Source organism: Panthera onca, chromosome B1 (assembly GCF_046562875.1).
Source record: "Panthera onca isolate mPanOnc1 chromosome B1, mPanOnc1 haplotype 2, whole genome shotgun sequence".
Classification (NCBI taxonomy): domain Eukaryota; kingdom Metazoa; phylum Chordata; class Mammalia; order Carnivora; family Felidae; genus Panthera; species Panthera onca.
The window spans coordinates 61,261,494-61,281,479 of record NC_138342.1 but is presented as its reverse complement, the minus strand read 5'-3'; the positions used below and the strand labels follow the sequence as shown (position 1 = coordinate 61,281,479).

At 40.5% G+C, this 19,986-nt stretch overlaps 1 protein-coding gene across 3 annotated transcripts in view; it reads left to right on the top strand.

The window, feature by feature from the left end:
* The window catches only part of PPEF2 (protein phosphatase with EF-hand domain 2), a 42,275-nt gene extending 25,503 nt beyond the window's left edge, over window positions 1-16,772 (top strand). For 2 of the 3 annotated variants that reach the window (XM_078446025.2, XM_060654842.3), the window contains 7 exons: window positions 3,411-3,794; window positions 5,586-5,771; window positions 6,876-7,018; window positions 10,310-10,416; window positions 11,738-11,901; window positions 12,626-12,713; window positions 15,452-16,772. In XM_078446025.2, the coding sequence (XP_078302151.1) occupies window positions 3,411-3,794; window positions 5,586-5,771; window positions 6,876-7,018; window positions 10,310-10,416; window positions 11,738-11,901; window positions 12,626-12,713; window positions 15,452-15,705 (1,326 nt within the window). In that variant the 3' untranslated portion in view covers window positions 15,706-16,772. The remainder of the gene's footprint in view (window positions 1-3,410; window positions 3,795-5,585; window positions 5,772-6,875; window positions 7,019-10,309; window positions 10,417-11,737; window positions 11,902-12,625; window positions 12,714-15,451) is intronic. The other variant, XM_078446026.2, reaches the window with a different exon arrangement.
* The last annotated feature ends 3,214 nt before the right edge of the window (window positions 16,773-19,986 follow it).

Sequence of the window (19,986 nt, the reverse complement as noted above, 5' to 3'; positions counted from 1 at the left end):
AATAGGATAGAGGGAGGAAGAGGGGAAGAATATCCCTGCCCTTTTAAAGACACAGGAAAGAAGTTGTATACATCTCTTCTGCTCTCATCCCATTGTTCAGAAAGTAGTTACATGACTACTCCTTGCTGGAAGGGAGGCTGGAAATGCAGTCTTCTGGCTGGCTGGCCACATGCCTAGCACAAAAGCTAGGGTTTCCATTCCTATGACAAAGAAGGGGAAAAGAGATGGGGGAGAATGGTAGTCTCTGACACACAGATACTGAAGTATGGAACTGTGTTCTTTTTTCCTTGAGTAGGTATGGTGAGTGGTTGGATAGGCTAGAAATGGATAAAAATTCTTTTCCTGCTACTTATAGTTATAATTCCTTGAAAAAGTTATTTAACCTACTGTAACCTCAGTTTCTGAATCTATACAATAGGAGAGTGAATGATTGTATCATAGATGTTGTGAGGATTAAATGAAAATATATGTGCATGTGCCTTACAAAATTTATACTCAATAAGTGGAAATAGTATTAACTACATTTGGCTGAAGTGACAGAAAACTTCAAACAACAATGCCTTGTGATTATTTCTTCCTTCTGTAAATAAACACTGGAAGCAAGCAGTCCAGGGCTGGTAGTAATACCACAAAGTCACTAGAGACCCAGTGTTCTGCTCTCTTGTTGCTCTACCATGCTACATCATGGCCCAACGTGGCTACTTGAGCTCCAGCCATCACAACCATATTCTAGCAGCATAATTTAGAAAGTAGAAGAAAGGCATGTTTCTTCCCTCTAAGGACATTCAGTTGTATACAGAATTTTTGTTCATATTTCTGTTCAGAATTTTGTCATATGTTAACATCTAGCTGAAAGGCAGGTTGGCAAGTGTAGTCCTCATTCTAGGTGGTATCTGTAAGAATCTGGGTTTCTATTGCTAAGGAAGAAGAGTAGACAGATGGTAGGGTAGCCACACACTACCTTAGTCTGCCCCTGTTGCTCCCCACATTTTCATGCACACCCCGCTCATCCCCTCCCCAATGGAGTCTACACTCAGGTCTCATCCAATGATTGCATCCAGTTCAAAGCCCAAGGTTTCTGGATTCAAGTCCTATTTGTCAAGGTCTGCCTATGGCCCTTTGGGGTCTGGTGACTAAAAGATGAGTTCTGTGTCCCTGCACCCAAAAACTCAGTGTTGGAAGGGGGAAAGGATAACTCCTTGGAAGAGGTGGGGGAGGGGACGCCTGCAACGTTTTCAACAGCTTCCTCCAAAACCTTCATTATAAATCCCCTTTCTGGCTAGTATCCAAAATCTATAAAGAGCTCATCAAACTCCACACCCGAAAAACAAATAACCCAGTGAAGAAATGGGCAGAAAACATGAATAGACACTTCTCTAAAGAAGACATCCGGATGGCCAACAGGCACATGAAAAGATGTTCAACGTCGCTCCTTATCAGGGAAATACAAATCAAAACCACACTCAGATACCACCTCACGCCAGTCAGAGTGGCCAAAATGAAGAAATCAGGAGACTATAGATGCTGGAGAGGATGTGGAGAAACAGGAACCCTCTTGCACTGTTGGTGGGAATGCAAATTGGTGCAGCCGCTCTGGAAAGCAGTGTGGAGGTTCCTCAGAAAATTAAAAATAGACCTACCCTATGACCCAGCAATAGCACTGCTAGGAATTTATCCAAGGGATACAGGAGTACTGATGCATAGGGGCACCTGTACCCCAATGTTTATAGCGGCACTCTCAACAATAGCCAAATTATGGAAAGAGCCTAAATGTCCATCAACTGATGAATGGATAAAGAAATTGTGGTTTATATACACAATGGAATACTACGTGGCAATGAGAAAAAATGAAATATGGCCTTTTGTAGCAACATCGATGGAACTGGAGAGTGTGATGCTAAGTGAAATAAGCCATACAGAGAAAGACAGATACCATATGGTTTCACTCTTATGTGGATCCTGAGAAACATAACAGAAACCCATGGGGGAGGGGAAGGGAAAAAAAAAAAAAAAAAAGAGGTTAGAGTGGGAGAGAGCCAAAGCATAAGAGACTGTTAAAAACTGAGAACAAACTGAGGGTTGATGGGGGGTGGGAGGGAGGGCAGGGTGGGTGATGGGTATTGAGGAGGGAACCTTTTGGGATGAGCACTGGGTGTTGTATGGAAACCAATTTGACAGTAAATTTCATATATTAAAAAATAAAAAAAAAAATAAAAATAAAAATAAAAAATTAAAAATAAATAAATAAATAAATAAATAAATAAAAACCAACTAAAAATTATATTAAGGTATTTTATAGGTTATCTATCTGAGCCCTCATGAGAGATTATTGTCACTGTTTTAACTGCATCTAAATAAAATGATTAATGATTTTTTTCTGAAAAAAAAAAAAAATCCCCTTTCTGCTTCTCCATAATCTCAACCCTTTCGTGTTCTTTGTGGAAGAGAAGGTGCCCAAGGGACCTAAAACCAGCTCTTAGTCTGCGTGATGTCTGGCACCTTATTTTTTTTTTTTTTTAATTCAAATATTCTGTTCTGCTGCGTCTATGTCTATGTATGGAGGTAGAGACAGCAAGTCACGATAAAGCAGATGATCTCATGGGAAGAATCACATTTAATTATGTAAACAGGAGAAGTAGGAAGTTTGGGGAAAGAATGCTAAAGAACAGTTTGCTTTCTGGAGCTTAGCAAAAAGCTGACTTCCCAGTAGTTTGCAAAGCTCTGGGGAGGGGTGACGAGGCCATTTGTACCAAGTCCAGGAACCACTTGGGAGGAAAACACAAAGTAGGAGCTCTGGAGTCAGATTTCTGGGTTCAGTCCTGGTAATGTTTTAGTATCTCTGCACCTCAGTTTTCTTATCTGTACTATAAATGAGGATGCTGTCTCAAAGGAGTGTGAAGGCTAATCGGTTAATTCACGTAAAACTAAAAATGAGGATGCAATCTCATGGTGGCGACCTGAGAGCTAATCAGTGAATTCATGATAAGTACCCAGGATAGCACCTATTTACCAAGGGCCCGATACATAGTAATACGATTATTCTCCTTAATAATCAAAGTTAGGGATGCCTCTGGGGGATAGATTAATAACTTCCTTGAAATAAAGTTATCTGGGGGTCAAAAGGGGACTGACGGTCTGGCCCTCACTATGAGTTGCAACACGATGAGAAGGAGAGGGGGTTATGACTCTGTTTACATTTGGTGGCCTTTCACTCTCTATGGCCAGGGGCTGGGGCTGCCTGGGAAGTCATCCAGTGCTTATCCAAAGTTAGAGAACACCTCTGTTCCGTTCTACTCAATCTCGATGCCTGTCGAAATATCATTCAGGTTCTGCTGACCCTCTCTGAGTGTCCTTCCCTGTTCTTGCCCCAAGAACAACTCAACATCTTTGTCTTCTCTGGACATTTTTAGATTGTTTCCACCATGAGGCACAAAACGAGAAAGGAGAACGGGAAACAGGTGAAGAAGGAGGAAGCCAACCAGAAGAGCTCCGCAGGGAGACCCACCCCGTGGTTTCTCCCCCAGAGCCGCTCTCTCCCCGCTTCGCCCCTTCGCCTGGGCTCCCTCCAGGCGCACAGAGCCGGCCGCTCATCCAGCATTCCCTGTGGCGCCCCCCGGGACGCGAAGGAGCTAGCCCGGCAGGTGCGGCGCTCCGTTGACCTGGAGCTGGACAGGTGCCGGCAGCAAGCAGGCTTCCCGGTGAGCTGGGGGAAAGAGGAGGCCTCGCCGTGCACGCCAGAAGCGGATTCAGGAGCAGAGGAGCCGCTGGAGCCCACGCAGGAGGAGTGGAGGCAGGTGGGTTGTGACCGGGTGCTGCCCCCTGGAATGTGGCCGTCTTCCGGAGGGGCTTTTAAAAAACAGAACAAGCCTCTTCCCTCCATGTAAATTCGGGGTATTTTTTCCCACCTCCTTCACTCTCCCCCTGTGGTTAGAACACCCCCAGAAGAACATTAGTATTTGCTTAATGGCTCATATGTTTTAGAGTTTGAAAGAGCACAGGGTGATGTGGCCGATGGACTCTATTGCCTGAGCAAATTTGGTTTAGTGACCTAGCATCGTTGGGGTAGGAAGGTAAGCCATGATTTACTGGGTGCTATTTTATGATGTTTTGTGTTGCGTGTGTCAGAAAGATGGCCATTGTAGCTCAAGGCCAAAAGGGTTAGGTCAGCAACTTCTGTCCTTCTCTGTTATCAGGCAAATAAAGGCTTTTCTAAGATCTCCAGAGATGTGTCCTATGGCCACCCCTCGCTGCAAGGGACGCTGGGAAAGCACATATTTTGCTAGGCACAGTGCCACCTCAAACACCTCATCAGAGTTCTGTTAACAAGGAAGAAGAAGGAAAACAAATACAGAGTAGGCACTCATGGTGTTTGCCTAACTATGACTCTGGCAGCCAAATGCAGGGCACATTTCACTGGGGCAAGACTGTGGCAGGGAAGCTTGTAATCCATGTGGTGAGTTTGTGTAGTAGTGTTAGCAGAACGATGTGAACTTGCTGGTGTTCGACCATTTTTGACCTATAAAAATGGCAGGTTTTTTTTTTTTTTTTTAATGGTTCATCCAGTAAAGAAAAGGAATTCAGAATTATTTTAGAGCTGAAATTAGCAGAACGGGCTGATTGACCAGATGGAGGGTGGCGAGAAAGAGGAGTCACAGCTGACTCTGAGGCTGGAAACCTCAGAGAGAGAGATGGTGAGTTTAGGCTACGTTCTCCCTGCACTATCGATCTGGGCTTCAACATCAACTTAGAATGGAAATTTATAAATAAATAAATAAATAAATAAATAAATAAATAAATAAATAATTTTTTTAATTTTTTATTTGCAAATGCTGAGGGGCGCCTGGGTGGTTCAGTTGGTTGAGTGTCCGACTTCCGCTCAGGCCATGATCTCCTGGTCCGTGAGTTCGAGCCCCGCGTTGGGCCCTGTGCTGACAGTTCAGAGGCTGGAGCCTGCTTCGGATTCTGTGTCTCCCTCTCTCTCTGCCTCTCCCCCACTTGTGTTCTCTTTCTCTCAAAAATAAATAAACATCAAACAAAATTTTTTTTTTAATGCTGACATTACTTTAAGAAATGAAGCATTTGATTGCACATTCTCAGGACCACACCTGATACCTGTGAATGCTGGAGGAGAGATTGTATTGCCAGGCCCAGATGTCTGCCTTCTCTTTGGGGCAAATGTCCAGGAGCCTGGAGCACTGGGGCTCACTGAAGACAACTGGCTCTGATCAAAGCATCTACCAGAGCAGTTCCCTTTTAATCTGTTTTACGTGTTGAGCTTTCACGTGAGACTTACTTCCAAGAAAGTGGGTACAAGCTTGTCAAACAATATGCACATACCCACGCTCATTCCATGAATAATAAAAAGATTCTGAAACCTCAGGGATTCAAAATATAAACATATGTCAAACATTGATTATGCAAAAAATTATTCCCTTATTTTTATTCAAATATCTGTATCCTCTTCCTTTCTTCCTCCTCCTGTTACTCCTTTTCCTTCTCTTCCTCTTCCCCCTCCTCTTCTCATAGGAATGACTCTGAATCTCTGTCTAGATTTTAGGAAAGAAACCATCTCTTGGTCTCTCCAGGTGGTAGATATACTGTGGAGTGATCCCATGGCTCAGGAGGGCTGTAAGGCCAACACTGTTCGAGGAGGAGGCTGTTATTTTGGACCCAATGTGACAGAACGGTTGCTACAGAAATACAACCTGCAATTCCTGATCCGCTCACACGAGTGCAAACCTGAAGGCTATGAGTTCTGCCACAGCCGCAAGGTGGGTGGGCCATCTGCAGAAGCCCACGAGTAGTCCATATTGCTCCTCCCAGGCCTGGATGAGCTCAGGCTCCTGCTTTCCCACAATCCACTGTGTCTTGTATTTGTTAGTCACTTGCTCAAAGCGACTAGGTCCTTTACTGTTATTTATCCTTGGCTCTCATCGCCTCTTTAAACCTCAAAATTCGATTGCTACCACCACTCACCAATACCCTGAGAGGAGAAAAAGGGGCAGATATTGTCCCATCTTGTGGCTAGAAATATGGCCTGGTGCTTTCCCAGGCATATCTCTATTCTGTAAGTCACGCTGCTCACTGGCACATATTTCAAACAACAGTACAGGGTAGCAGGATTTCTGCACTGTGCCCCAGGCAGGGATTCAGGATTGTTTGTCTTCTCAGGAGTGTAGTTAACGTCCTGTCTGATCTTTGGACATCTTAATCCTACAATGTTAGCCTAGCCCAATGCCACTAGGATGAGAGTATTCCCACAAAAACTAACTCTACAGGAGAATAACAGCTTTCCATGTGGGGGAAAAAAAAGATCAACTAATCTGAGAAATGTTTGGTTAAACAGTTATACAAGTTTCTCTACTGCAGGACTTCTGAGAACCATTAGTTTCCTATATTCCTTGTAAATCTCCAAGAAGAGATACACTGTCTACCATTTCCCAATGTATTGACAATGGAAACTTTTTCCACAGAGCATCTCAGGAGGCACAGTACTCTGTAGGAAACTCTACTTTGAGGCCTCACACCAGCTTTGATAACTGGCTTGCCAATTGTAATGACCCTTCCTAATTTATCGGTTCCAGCTTGCCTCTAAGTTGAACCAAATGAAGTGTTTTCTGTTACCCCTGCTATTGTACTTGGGATAAAAATGTGAAGAAAACATGTTGTGGATGTCCTATCAGAATCCAAGTTGCTATTACTGGAGCCACCACTCCTGCCCTACCAGCATTGATGACTTTAAAAAAAATTTAAAAGATCTGTAGGCGAGGTCAAGAAAGAAGAGCAGCTCCTGAAGTTGGGTTGGGCCCTATCAGATTGAGAGTCAAGAGTTCTTCAGCGAACCTGAACGCCTTTCTCTCTCTGTTTTGATTTAGGTGTTAACCATCTTTTCTGCCTCCAACTACTATGAAGTTGGCAGTAACAGAGGGGCCTATGTCAAACTGGGGCCAGCCCTGACCCCGTACATCGTGCAGTATCAAGCTAACAAGGTGACCCACATGCTGACCATGAGGCAAAGGCAAGACTTTTTAATGAATGATTTTCCGAAAACCAGAATGACGGTGGTTGTGGAGCTTTTGAAATGTCAAACATCATTACATTTATCCACATTCTAAGTGAAAATTCAAAATGTAGCTCTGTTAGTAGTAAGGTCTACAATAGACATTCTAGCAGGGGCCTCTTCCTTCTCCTCCATACACTTGAAGATCTGTACTGACCCGTCATGAATGGGAGTAACAAATTTGTTTCCTGCAGGAGTTATTCTCAATGGGCACATCTTGGGTAAAGTCCATGTACCAGGCCACTAAGTCTTTCCAGGACCACTCTTCTGTTTTCTCTCATCTTTAAAGGGTTTGTGTTACTCCCTAAGCCAGAGCCGAAGGTTCTTTGCTTTCAAGGGATTTGACAGATGGGTTTCAGTTCACACATTTGTTAGCAATGCCCTTTTCTCCCTGGGAAGGAAGCATATAATATTTCTTAAATGGCTTCTGTTGAGATGCTTCTGAATTCTAACCTTAGTTGTGAGCTTACCACACACTAAGTGCTATTATAAAGAAGTTATATGTAGTATCTAACAATGGACTTACGAAATTCATACTAATTTCAGTTTTATAGAAGAGATCGTTAAAGAACACAGATGAAATCAGCTAGCCCATGGTCACACAGCTAATAACACAGTGAAGGCAAGCCTTGATACAGGCAGTCTTATTTCAGAAATCACATACTTAACAGACACGCAGGATTGCCTCCTACCAGGAAGATGGCCCCAGAGTATATAAGCTGCCAACAGATACAGTTTTAGTGCTACTGAGCAAGCTTCTCTAATTATCAGAGGAACTAATTAGAAATCAAAACAAGTTTGACATAAACCCTGGAAAGAGAACATACTAATATTTACCATCTGCCTTGTGTGAGTGCTATAAAAGTGCATTATTTTAAATCACTCTTGAGTTACTAAATATGAAGAGTTATTAAACACTTAAGTTATTTAAAAAAATCAAGGCCAGCCTCACTCAAGAAGTTTTATATGAAAATTTAAACTCATTAAGTGATAGTCAAACCCCCTGTGCAGCAGAATCATCTGTGGAGCTTTACAAAAAAATCAGCCGCCCTAGCCTCCGCAGCCCCACCAAATTGGAATCTCCAGGGGTGGGCCCCAGGCAACTGGAACACCACAATTCCATATGGTTTAGGTACATATGGAATCACTACAAATGAAGTCACTGTAGGGAATCCTATAGAGAGTATGTTTTAGTAATGTAATCAAAGAGCTCTTTGAGGGGCACCCGAGTGTCTGTCATTTAAGCATCTAGCTTCAACTCAAGTCATGATCTCATGGTTGTGGGTTCAAGCCGTGTTGGGCTCTGTGCTGACAGCTCAGAGCCTGGAGCCTGCTTCGGATTCTGTGTCTCCCTGTCTCTCTGCCTCTCACCTGCTTGTGCTCTGTCTCTCTGTCTCTCTCAGAGACAGATGTTTAAATGTTTAAAATGTTTAAACATTAAAATGTTTAAATGTTTTAAATGTTTAAAATAAACATTTTAAAAAATTTAAAAAAAAAGAGCTCTTTGAAATATTCATTGATTATATTAAAGCAAGTAAACATCATCCAATTTACCCAGAAGTCACTTGTCCGTCAACTTCAACTCCCTGGAGTGCAGTGGACACGTTAGATGTCTCTGACCATCTATGATTGATGTCTCAATGTCCATAAACTCAAGATCATGTCTTTTTCTTAGAAGAGCCCTCATTCAGAATCCATTTACTTTGGGTTTACACCCATGTCTCACAATAATAGGTCAAGATTGATTCCTGGTCCTACCCTGTATCAGCTATGTGACCTTGGATTACTGACTTTGTAATGGGATAATAATCAGACCTACTTCAGTGGGTGTTGGAGGATTAAGATAACCATGCAGATCTCTGCACTTAGTTAGTGTTCAATGTTTCTGGCTTGATGTAGAAACCAAGAGCCTTATACATCTAGACAGCTCCCAAGAGCATCACTATACTACATCCCTGCATGATAATGATTGATGACTGCAAGTTAGTAGAAGATAGTTTAAATGCTTTGCCAGACCAGTGGTTTGTTAACTTTTGGAGAGAAGGGAGTCCCATACTGCTTTTAACCTTTCATGAAACAGTGAACTCCCTCCAGAAAAAAAACAAATAAATTCACGTACCCATACGATTTGGGATGAGTTTTGGGCACTTCACACTCTACTAGGGGTCTGGTGGAGTCCACTTAAGGTCTATTACAATAACCACCTTAAACTGCAAGGAAAATTTTCATCAAGCATGATTAAAACTCTGTGTGTGTGTGTGCACGTGTATGTGCTCACATGTGTGTGTGTAACTTTTAGCCGTTGAAAAGACAGGATATCCGGTCATAATTTATAGAATGGCTATAAATGAGGCATGACAAAGTATATATTTACCTTTATCTCTTTGTATCTTTTTATTGATTCAACTACAGATATTTATTGAACACTTACTTGGGCAAAGTGCTATGCCCAGAATTACCCTTTTGATCCAATAAGAATGAGAAAACTAAATTAATGTTATTTTGTTATTCAAAATCTGGCCTTGTGCCTATTTAACATAATAATAAATTATAAGGAAAGCATATGATTATATTAGAAGATACCATTTACTGAGTGCTTTCAATGTGCTGGGCTTTCTTCTAAGTGCTTTATATGAATTTACTTTTTTAATCTTCACAATAATCCTGTGAGGTAGGTACATTTTTAAGAAATGTTTATTCATTTATTTTGAGAGAGAGAAAGAGAGAGCAGGGGAGGGGCAGAGAGAGAAGGAGAGAGAGAATCCCAAGCAGGCTCCATGCTGTCAGCACAGAGCCCAATGCGGGGCTCAAACTCACAAACAGTGAGATCATGACCTGAGCAGAAATCAAGAGTTGGACGCTTAACCAACTGAGCCACCCAGGTGGCCCGAGGTAGGTACCATTTTTATCCCTATTTTTCCCTTGAGGAAACTGAGGTGCAGTGCAGGTAGCTAACTTTACCACAAAGGTGGTCTTTTTCCAGAAGTTTTGCTGTAACCACTCTTCTGCACTGGGTAGGACACAGCAGGTCCTATTTGTCCATGGCAAGGAGGAGTGGGAGGGCAGTGGGGAGAAATAAGAGATGAAACTCTTTGTTCAAAAACTGAGCTCTTCTCCCCGAAACTGAGTTCTAGGAAGGTTGAGACATTAAGAAAGAGAGAGGAGGAATGTGGTAAAAACAAAACAAAACCCCTCACTATTTCCTCTATGTTAACTTTTTAAAATGTTTCTTTTCATCTCCTGTCCCAGGATTAGCAGAGTAGAGGAGTCAGCTCTGAGAGCTCTGCGGGAAAAGTTATTTGCTCATTCCTCAGATCTTCTTGGTGAATTTAAGAAGCATGATGCAGATAAAACTGGTAAGACTCAGAAAATAAACTATTCATAGAAGAAGGAAGCTCAACAACAACAACAACAACAACAACAACAACAACAACAAATCTGTCTTGCAGAAGTTATCAAATCAATATTTGTTGAATTAGTGGTAACTAATTGGGGCACCTGGGTGGCTTAGTTGGTTAAGCCCTGACTTTGGCTTAGGTCATGATCTCTTGATTTGTGAGTTCGAGCCCCTCATCGGGCTCTGTGCTGAGAGCTCACAGCTGGAGCCTGCTTTGGATTCGGTGTTTCCCTCTCTGTCTCTGCCCCTCCTCCACTCATACTCTGTCCTTCTCTCTCTAAGAAACAAATAAACATTAAAAAAATTAAATAATAATGAACTAAGATAAGCAAAGGACATTCTTTGACTACTTTCTTCATTTTATTCAACTTAATGTTCCAGTTATCTTTTCTAAATTTTATAATTCCAAGCTTTTAACAGAATGTGAATGTAGCTAAATATAGATAGAGATGGTAAAAATAAATGGAGTCAAGGGGAGGGTGACAAGGCCAGAACTAAGCAAAAAGCAATAGGTTTGGAAGGTTAGAAGAACATATCCAAGATTTGCAAAAGGTTAGTGATTTGGCTTCTTGTTATTTAGTGTGTACGTATCTGTTCTGTGCTCTGTTATTAAAGCTAGAAATTTTGTCTTTGCTCAACTTAATGGAATGTCTAATATACATTGACCACACATAGCCTTATTAGAAAATTAGTAACAGTCATAACTACATAGCAATATGTGTTCATATACATATCAACAACGAATGCTGTATATATATATATAATGTGTATATATAATGTATATATCTGTTCATATATATAATCATGTATAATATCTGTATATGTATATACATATATACGTATATATGTATAATATCTATTCATATACATAACAAAAACCAATGCTATGTGTGTGTGTGTGTAAAGTTTAGGATATTATTTATGGGAGTGTTGTGTGACTTTTCAATTGTTTTCCCAGAGTTAGCAAATAAAAACAGGGTAACTAATTAAATTTAAATTATAGATAGGCAACAAACAATTTTAAGGTCTAATAATGTCCCGTGCAATATTTGAGCCATATACTTTGTGGTCTGTCTGAAATTCATATTTAATTGAGCATTCTGTACTTTATCTTGCAACCCTAGTTTCCAGTGTACTCGACCTTGACCAACAAAAATAGAGTGCCCATTATTTCTATTACCTACAGACAGCAAGAAGTATGTCAGGATAGAAAGGCATGCACTCTGGGCAGGACACTAGACTTATAAGTGACAAGTCAACAAATTAGCTCTTTCCTGTAGGTTTAATTACCTTTAGTGACTGGGCAGAAGCCGTGGAGTCTGTGTTGCATCTAGGACTGCCATGGCGGATGCTGAGGCCACAGCTGGTGAACAGCCCAACGGATAACACATTAGAGTACAAGTCCTGGCTGGAGGATTTGGCCAAAGAACAACTGAACCGTGAGGTAATGGTGTGAAAATGGTGGATGAAGGCACACTGTGGGCCATGAGTCTCCTTATGGAGAGCTTTGAATCAGAAATAGTCAAATATTGAGAGCCCAAAAAAGAAGATGGATGAGAAAAAGGAACTATTTGTTGGGTTTCTATATGTCACATTTTGTGTTAAGCAACTTACATATGCTGCCTCAGTTTATCCTCAAAATACCTACCCCGTGAGGCTAGTATTATCAGTACCATTATACCTATGAGAACAGCTCTCATGAAGCTTCTAAATTGTAGAACTGGGACTCAGACCCAGGTCTGCTGACTTCCTTGGTATTATGCTGCTTCTCCCACTAAAATAAAGAGAAGGATTTATTCAATAAATCCATATTGAATGTTTAATGTACGTGAGGCCTTGGGCTAAGTACTTTTTTAAATGGCTTTATTTCAGTATAAGTCACATACCATATAATTCATCCATTCAAAGTGTATAATTCATTGTTTGTTTGTTTTTTGTATATTCACTGGTATGTGCAACCATCCCCATGGTCAATATTAGAACAGTTTCATCATGGTCTAGGTACTTCTTAAACCCATGGGCTATTTGGTAGTCTGAAAGGGTTGGGGATAAAATATCTTCAGTTTTTTCAACCGTATCTTATTGTCAGGGTTGATTGTGTGTTCCTTATATATTAGGACAAGCCTAAACAATAAGATATAGAAAGAAAAATATCTTTTCTTTTGTAGAACATACAGTCAAGTTTGCTGGAAACACTGTATCGAAACCGATCCAACCTGGAGACCATTTTTAGGATCATAGACAGTGATCATTCAGGTAAAGGCATGTATTATCCTATCACTTCTGACCCATAGCAAATCTTTACCTCCCAGCCTCAGTCTCCTTTCTGGCTATTTAGCTCTCTCCTCAAGCACTTTGGGAACAAAGTAAATAATTATTATGCTTATAAATGGCAGAAACTAGAAAAGTGTTTGAACAATACGAGCAATCCATATAGAAGAGGGGTAGGGCAGAAAAGAATGAAGACAAACTGAATGAGAACTTCTCAGGAAAAAGAGTGGTTAGAAGATGTAATATCCCTATAGTCACATCAAAGATAGTCATGAAGTAATGAAAAGTGTCTAGAGCAGGAAGGCTTTTTACAATCTCACTCCCAACATATTCTTTTTAAATTTCTGATTTTGGTAATTACAGATTCACAAGAAATTATGAAAAAATGTATAGGAAGGCCTTATATACCCTCACCTTTTCTCCCCAGTGGTCCAAAGGCTTTTTTCATTGTCATTACTCTTTCTCCACCTGTTTTTTGATGTAATTCACAAACCATATAATGTGCCCATTTAAAATATTCAGTTCACTGATTCTTGGTATGTTTATAAGGTTGTGTAACCATCATCACTATCTAACTATAAAGCCTTTCATCACCCTAAAAAGAAACCCATACCCATTATCAGTCACTCTCCATCCCTGTCCCTTCTACACCAGCCCTGGCAACCATTAATCCACTTTTTGTCTCTAAGGATTTGCCTCGTCTGGACATTTTGTATAAATGGAATGACACAGTATATGTGGCCTTTGGTGTCTGGCTTCTTTCACTTTGCATAATGTTTTCAAGGTTCATCCATGTTGTAGCATATATAAGTTCTTCGTTCTTCTTTATAGCTGGACCATATTCCATTGTATGGATATGCCACATTTTGTTTATCCATTTAACAGTTGATAGACATTTAGATTGTTTCCACTTTTGGGCTGTTATGCATGATGGTACTGTGAACATTTATGTACAACTTTTTATGTGAACATATGGTTTTATACTCCCTTGAATATGTTCCTAAGAGTACAATTGCTGAATCATATCATAAAACTATGTTTTACTTTTTGGGGAACTGCCAAACCGTTTTCTACAGTGACTAAAGCATTTTACATTCCTGCTAATGTTTGAGGGTTCCAATTTCTCCACATCCTCACCAGGACTTGTTACTTCCCACCCTTTTTTATAGCCATACTACTGAGTGTGCAGTATCTCATGGTTTTGATCTGCATTTCCTCAATTACCCATGACATTGAGCATCTTTTCATGTGCTTATTGGAAAATTGTATATATTCTCTGGAGAAATGTCTGCTCAAATACTTTGCCTATTTTTTTTAATTATTCATCTTTTTGTTGTTGGGATATATATATACATATACATATATATATACATATACATATATGTATATGTATATATATATGTATATGTATATATATATGTATATATATGTATATGTATATATATATGTATATGTATGTATATATATGCCATTATCATATCTATGGTTTGCAAATATTTTCTCCAACTTTATAGGTTGTCCTTTCACTTTTTTGGTAGTTCCCTTTGATGCACAAAATGTTTTCATTAAAAAAAAGTCAAATTTATTTGTTGTTGTTGTTTGTGCTTTTGGTGTCATATCTAAGAAACCATTATGTAATCCAAGGTCACAAAGATTTACACCTATGGTTTTTTCTAAGAGTTTTAAAGTTTTAGCTCTTCCAGTTAAGTCTTTTATCCATTTTGAGTTAATTTAAAGAAAATTTTTTTTATTCATTTATTTTTAAGAGAGAGACAGAGTGTGTGTGTGTGGGGGGGGGGGGGGCAGAGAGAGGGAGACACAGAATCCGAAGCAGGCTCCAGGCTCTGAGCTGTCAGCACAGAGCCCAACATGGGGCTCGAACTCACGAACCATGAGATCATGACCTGAGCCAAAGTAGGATGTTTAACCAACTGAGCCACCCAGCCGCCCCTTTTTTGAGTTAATTCTCGCTGGTAGTGCGAGATAGGGGGTCTAGCTTCATTCCTTTACATGAGGATATTGAAAAAACAATTCTTTCTCCACTGAATGATCTTGGAACCCTTGTAAAAAAAAGTCAATTGACCATAGGTGTATGGGTCCAAAAGCTTTTTATAAGCAAAATAAATTATATGTTTGGGATGATTTAATGCATGGTTTCTCAGCAGTGGCACTACTGACATGTTAACCCAAGTAATTGTTTTGGGGTCCATCATGACTACTGTAGGATATTTACCAGCATCCCTGGCATTTACCTACTAGATACCAAATCAAAAATGTTTCCAGAGGAAGGGAAACAAAATTGCTCTCAGGGGTGATCAATTGGTTTTATGCCACTCCCTTGGGAATTTAAACTAGATACAAGGCCTTGGGTATCTTTGCCTGTTTAACAGTAAGGAGCAGGTTTCCTTGTAAGAATGTCAGAGGAAATGAATATTGAAAACTAAATTGACTCATGCAAGGCACCTGAGTGGCTCAGTCAGTTAAACTTCTGACTTCAGCTCAGGTCACGATCTCATGATTTGTGAGTTCGAGCCCCGCATCGCCCTCTGTGCTAACAGCTCAGAACCTGGAGCCTGCTTTGGATTCTGTGTCTCCCTCTCTCTCTGCCCCTCCCCCACCCATGCTCTGTCTCTGTGTCCCAAAAATAAATAAACTTTAAAAAAAAATAGAAAAAAAAAGAAAACTAGACTGACTCACTGAAGTGACTTCCTCTCTTTGGTAAGGGTTCATCTCACTGGACGAATTCAGGCACACTTGGAAGCTGTTCAGCTCTCATATGAACATCAACATCACAGATGACTGCATCTGTGACCTTGCACGGAGCATTGACTTCAACAAGGATGGCCACATCGACATCAATGAATTCCTGGAGGCCTTCCGTCTTGTGGAGCAATCCTGCTCAGAGGGCAATGCCTCAGATTGCCCACAAACCACAAACACTAATGACAATGGCTGCAGCAAACCAGGCACACACTAAGAGCAGCCTGGTGTTCATTGCCCACGGTGCCTCATAACCAATACTGCACTTGTCGCTGGAATAGCTCCTTTATTCTCCATAGATATGTGGAATTTTATGCTGAGAATTTGCCTACCAGTGTGCATCAGAATCACCTATTTGGGTGTGTGTGGGGTGTGTGTGTGTGTTTAAATATATAGGTAACCCATCCTTGTCTCAGAAGTTTCACAAGGTAAGACCCAAGTATAAATATTTTTAAATTCTGAAGTCTACCCCAGTTAAGAACCACTGATAATTCAACCCCCTCATTGTTTTCATTTTATACCTTTAACTTATTGTTTTTAAAATGTTGTATTGAGGGACACCCCGGTGGCTCAGTTAAGCAACTCAGGGTCATGAGTTCAAGTCCCATATTGGGCAATGCGCTGGGCATGAAGCCTACTTTAAAGAAGAAGGAGAAGGAGGAGGAGGAGGAGGAGAAGAAGAAGAAGAAGAAGAAGAAGAAGAAGAAGAAGAAGTCATTTTTTTTAATGTTTATTTATTTTTGAGAGAGGGAGAGTGGGGGAGGGGCAGGGAGTGATGGGGACAGAGGACCCCAAGCAGGCTCCATGCTGACAGCAGAGAGCCTGATGCAGGGCTGAACTCATGAACCAGGAAATCATGACCTGAGCTGAAGTCAGATGCTTAACTGACTGAGGCACCCAGGTACCCCTTATTTTTTTTTAATTAAATGCTTATTTACTTATTTTGAGAAAGAGAGTGAGTATGAGTGGGAGAGGGGCAGAGAGAAAGGGAGAGAGAATCCTAAGCAGGCTCTGCACTGTCAGCACGAAACCCTATGTGGGGCCTGAACCTGGGGACCATGATCACTACCTGAGCCAAGAGTTGGACGCTTAACTGATTGAGCCACTCAGGCCACCGAAAAATGTCTCATTGATAAAGGAAAATTATGAAAAATTGTTTATGCAATCCCATGACTGAAACATATGGATTGTTTTCATTATTACTTTTTCTTGTTGTAACTATAGTTTTTATATAATTTAATGTTTTGCTTTTTTAAAAAATAAATTCATACCAAATTGTAAATACTTACCTGTGTTGCTACATAGTACTCATGATTATTAGTTTAATGGCTGCATAATTTTCTTCCAGATGGGTGAACTATAGCCATTTTCCAACTGTTAATCACGTGCATTGTTTTTAGTTTTCCATTATTATAAATAATACCATGGTTAATAAAATAACTTTCTGCGTATAGCTTGTTTTACAAAAGTCTTTTGAATTCTACATTTTCTTAAGATAAAATCCCAGGAATGGATTACTTTGTCAAAGGGCATTGTATTAGTCTTAGATTTACCCTAAGGAGTTGGCTCACATGATTATGGAGGCTGACAAATCCCAAGACCTGCAGTCGGCAAGCTGGAGATGCAGGGGAGCTGATGGTGCGGTTCCAGCCCAAGTCCAAAGGCCTCAGTACCAGGAGGGCCAATGATTTAAGTAACAGTCTGAGTCTGAATCCAAAGGCAGGAGAGGAAAGAAGTCTCAGCTTAAAAAAAAGTCAAGCAGAGAGAATTCTCTTTCATTCAGCCTTTTATTCTATCCAGGCCTACAATGAGAAAGATGAGGTCCACCCACATTAGGGGGGGCAATCTGCTTTACTCAGTCTACCAATTCAAATGTTAACCTTGTCAGATATACTGAGAAATAACGTTTAAACAAATAGCTGGTTGCCCCATGCTGACACAGGTGTGAACATTTTTTTTTAAGTTTTATTTATTTATTTTGAGAGAGAATGAGAGCAGGGAAGGGGCAGAGAGAGAGGGAGAGAGAGAATCCTGAGCAGGCTCAGCTTGGATCACGAACTGTGAGATCCTTGACCTGAGCCAAAATCAAGAGTCAGATGCTTAACCGGTTGAGCCACCCAGGCATCCCCAGATGTGAACATTTTAATGGCATCTTGCTTTTTAGGACTGAGCATACCCATAAACTCACGAGCTTTGAGTGTGATCATTTGTAATTTTCGCTAAAGGTGAATGATGGTATTTCAATGCTATTTTAATCTACATTTCTTATATAGTATCTCCCCCACCTCATTTTATTTTTAAAGTAAGGAAACTGAGTCCAAAAGATTAGCTGGATAAATGATCTAGTTAATGACACAGCCAGGACTAGAACCCATGATCCCTGCTCCATCCAGCATTCTTTCCAGTTTTCCCAGGACCATATCGTCTGTTTGGTTTGACTGTAAGCAAGTCCTGGTTCTCCTGTCCTTTTTTGTGTGTAGCAAACTGTCTACAGTGATCCCTGCCCTCAATGATTTCCTGCCTCCTAGTGTTCATGCCTTTGTGTAGTGCTTCCCAGTGAATGCAGGCAGGACCTGTGACTTGCTTCTAACCAAGAGAATATGGCAAATATGATGAGGGTTAATCCTGTGATTACAGTACATTCTATAAAACTTTTTGTTAGTAGACTGGAACAAAAGATTCTCCTTGCTGGCCTGATGAAGTAACTGGCTATATTGAAGGAACCCGCATGGTGAGGAACTACGCGTGGCTTATAGGACCTACAGGTGGCTTCCGACCAGTGACTACAAAAAGCCAGGGTATTCAAACATGGAGCTCTAAGGAAACAAATTTTAGCTTGGGAGGAGATTCTTCCAAATGTAATTGACCCTCCAGATGGAAATGCAGCTGGCCAACACCTTGGTGGCACGCATGTGAGACCTTGAGTTAAGGATGCAGTGAGGCCACGCCCAGACTCCTGGCCCACGAAAACCATTATATAATACGTGTGTGTTGTTTTAAGCCATTAAGTTTATGGTCATTTGCTGCACACCATAGAAAATTAACATAATTTGCTTCTTGGAAAACTTTGTATTTTCTTATTCCACTACTCTAGAAAAGTCTGCATTTCCATTAGTGAGTCCAGTCCAGAGAAAAGTTAACATAGTTTAGTGAATACATACGACCCATTTATTTATCTTGTGTGAATTAGTAACTAAGAGATCCAGCATACTAGTGAATTCATGTTTATATCTGTCTGACACGTTTGTGCAAACAGTTGGAATCAACAAATCAAGGGTTTGCTATCTTCGTGTCATTTCATGACATCCCCCACTTCAAATATTCTGAGGCTTCAAGAGAATATCTCAGAAAAGAAGCAAAGACTAACTCAGCGACAATGAAATAGAGCTTTGGGGATTTGCTCGTATATAGGGATATATGCCAGAGAATGGCCCATGGAGATGATCACTCTCCAAACAAAGGGGCTTATGAAGGCAAAAGCCAAAAAGTTTCACAAGTGATGGGTCAGTTTAGACAAGTCCTTGGCTTGTTGATCCAAAATGGGTTGATTGCTAAACCCGAAAGTCCTTTCTTGAGTATAGATAGCAGTCACAGAGTCCTATCAGGCTATTCTCATTCTAACCAGTTTTCTGGGAAGCAGTTGCCCTGGCTCCTTCTTCAGGGGTGCTCACTATTTGCTGCCTTACACCCTTCTGGTGCACTGTCCCTCAGTGGGCAAGTCTTATGTGCACTCTCAAGGCTCAGAAAAAAATTTCCTTTCTTTTTTTTTTAAACCACTTTATTGAATGATTGACATACAAAAAGCTGTACATATTTAATGTGCACAACTTAGTGAGTTTAAGATACGACTGTTTTTTGGTTTTTTTTAATTTACATCCAAGTTAGCATATAGTGCAACAACGATCTCAGGAGTAGATTCCTTAATGCCCCTTACCCATTTAGCCCATCCTCCCCTCCCCCAGCCCCTCCAGCAACCCTCTGTTTGTTCTCCATATTTAAGAGTCTCTTATGTTTTGTCCCCCTCCCTGTTTTTATATTTTTGTTTCCCTTCCCTTATGTTCATCTGTTTTGTCTCTTAAAGTCCTCATATGAGTGAAGTCATATGATTTTTGTCTTTCTCTGACTAATTTCACTTAGCATAATACCCTCCAGTTCCATCCACCTAGTTGCAAATGGCAAGATTTCATTCTTTTTGGTTGCTGAGTAATACTCCATTGTATATATATACCACATCTTCTTTATCCATTCATCCATCAATGGACATTTGGGCTCTTTCCATACTTTGGCTATTGTTGATATTGCTGCTAAAAATTTCCTTTCTTGATTAGCATAGTGGATTAATAGGGAGTTGGTTTCAAGGGAGTTTCAATTTAAAAGGAATTTTTAAATTGTGCTAGGAAGAAATAGCAAAATCATGCCTCTTATCCAGTGATGTGGCCTTAACTGCTAATTAAAATAATTTAGGGAGCTTTTAAAACAAAGGATTCCTGTGGCCCTG